This window comes from Lottia gigantea (assembly GCF_000327385.1).
Source record: "Lottia gigantea unplaced genomic scaffold LOTGIsca_2189, whole genome shotgun sequence".
NCBI classification, from domain to species: domain Eukaryota; kingdom Metazoa; phylum Mollusca; class Gastropoda; family Lottiidae; genus Lottia; species Lottia gigantea.
The window spans coordinates 4241-6263 of record NW_008708546.1 but is presented as its reverse complement, the minus strand read 5'-3'; the positions used below and the strand labels follow the sequence as shown (position 1 = coordinate 6263).

Genomic DNA, 2023 nt, shown 5'->3' with positions numbered 1-2023 from the left:
CTGGTTTACAACCATCAGTACATTGTCCTGTTATATGATAACATTCTTGTGATCTTTTACAATGCCTATTGTTACATAGTTTACTACATTTATCTCCATAGGCACCATTTGGACAATCTGAAATATAATATAAAGAATTTTATATAGGACTGAGATTTCTTGATATTTTGTTATTGATAAGTGTAGACAGTTCGATTCAAAACTTACTCAATATACAATCATCTCCTATATAACCTGGTTGACAACCATCATAACATTGTCCTGATATATGATGACAGTCTTGTGATCCTTTACAATGTCTCTTGTTACATCGTTGATTACATCTATCTCCATATTTACCACTTTGACAACCTGAAATATAATATAAAGAATTCTATATAGGACTGAGATTCTTTGATATTTTATCATTGATAAATGTAGACAGTTCGATTCAAAACTTACTCAATATACAATCATATCCTCTATAACCGGGTTGACAACCATCAGTACATTGTCCTGTTATATGATGACAGTCTTGTGATCCTTTACAATGTCTCTTGTTACATCGTTGATTACATCTATCTCCATATTTACCACTTTGACAACCTGAAATATAATATAAAGAATGTTATATGTGACTGAGATTTCTTGATATTTTGTTATTGATAAGTGTAGACAGATAGATTCAAAACTTACTCAATATACAATCATATCCTCTATAACCTGGTTTACAACCATCAGTACATTGTCCTGTTATATGATGACATTCTTGTGATCCTTTACAATGCCTATTGTTACATAGTTTACTACATTTATCTCCATAGGCACCATTTGGACAATCTGAAATATAATATAAAGAATTTTATATAGGACTGAGATTTCTTGATATTTTGTTATTGATAAGTGTAGACAGTTCGATTCAAAACTTACTCAATGTACAATCTTCTCCTCTATAACCTGGTTTACAACCATCATAACATTGTCCTGTTATATGATAACATTCTTGTGATCCTTTACAATGTCTCTTGTTACATCGTTTACTACATCTATATCCGTATTTATAGTAAATTACGTTATTTTGGCTGGAGGTCGTGCAACAATATTACCCGTGAAATGCTGGTTAAGAGGCGTTTACAGAGGAATTGGTTAATCAAACAGAATTATATCCTTTTTATGAATTAATCTTAAAAATGGAATTAGACTTACTAGTATTACAGCTACCTCCATACCATTCTGTCTGACATCCATTAGGACATTGACCAGTTATAACATCACATTTATCATAGTTCAAACAATGACAGAAATTATTACATTCTGAACCATACGTTCCTGTAGCACAAACTGTAATAGAGAGAGACAGTACGTTCCTGTAGCACAAACTGCTATAGAGAGAGACAGTACGTTCCTGTAGCACAAACTATAATAGAGAGGGATAGTACGCTCCTGGAGCACAAACTGTAATAGAGAGAGACAGTACGTTCCTAGAGCACAGACTGTAGTAGAGAGGGATAGTATGTTCCTAGCGCACAAACTGTAATAGAGAGTGATAGTACGTTCCTGGAGCACAAACTGTAATAGAGAGAGACAGTACGTTCCTGTAGCACAAACTGCAATAGAGAGAGACAGTGCGTTCCTGTAGCACAAACTATAATAGAGAGGGATAGTACGCTCCTGGAGCACAAACTGTAATAGAGAGAGACAGTACGTTCCTAGAGCACAGACTGTAGTAGAGAGGGATAGTATGTTCCTAGCGCACAAACTGTAATAGAGAGTGATAGTACGTTCCTGGAGCACAAACTGTAATAGAGAGAGACAGTACGTTCATAGAGCACAAACTGTAATAGAGAGAGACAGTACGTTCCTAGAGCACAGACTGTAATAGAGATAAACAGTACGTTCCTAGAGCACAAACTATAATAGAGAGAGGCAGTACGTTCCTAGAGCACAAACTGTAATAAAGAGAGACATTACGTTCCTAGAGCACAAACTGTAATAGAGAGGGACATTACGTTCCTAGAGCACAGACTGTAATAGAGATAAACAG

General features: G+C 35.1%; 1 protein-coding gene across 1 annotated transcript in view; it reads right to left on the bottom strand.

Annotated features, from left to right (window-relative positions):
* Positions 1 to 2023, bottom strand: part of LOTGIDRAFT_176586 (hypothetical protein) — a gene marked incomplete at both ends in the record, with an annotated part of 11580 nt that overhangs the window by 5607 nt on the left and 3950 nt on the right. Inside the window, 6 exons of the mRNA XM_009054463.1 lie at positions 22 to 117; positions 208 to 351; positions 442 to 585; positions 676 to 819; positions 910 to 963; positions 1186 to 1320. Of these exons, the coding sequence (XP_009052711.1) occupies positions 22 to 117; positions 208 to 351; positions 442 to 585; positions 676 to 819; positions 910 to 963; positions 1186 to 1320 (717 nt within the window). The remainder of the gene's footprint in view (positions 1 to 21; positions 118 to 207; positions 352 to 441; positions 586 to 675; positions 820 to 909; positions 964 to 1185; positions 1321 to 2023) is intronic.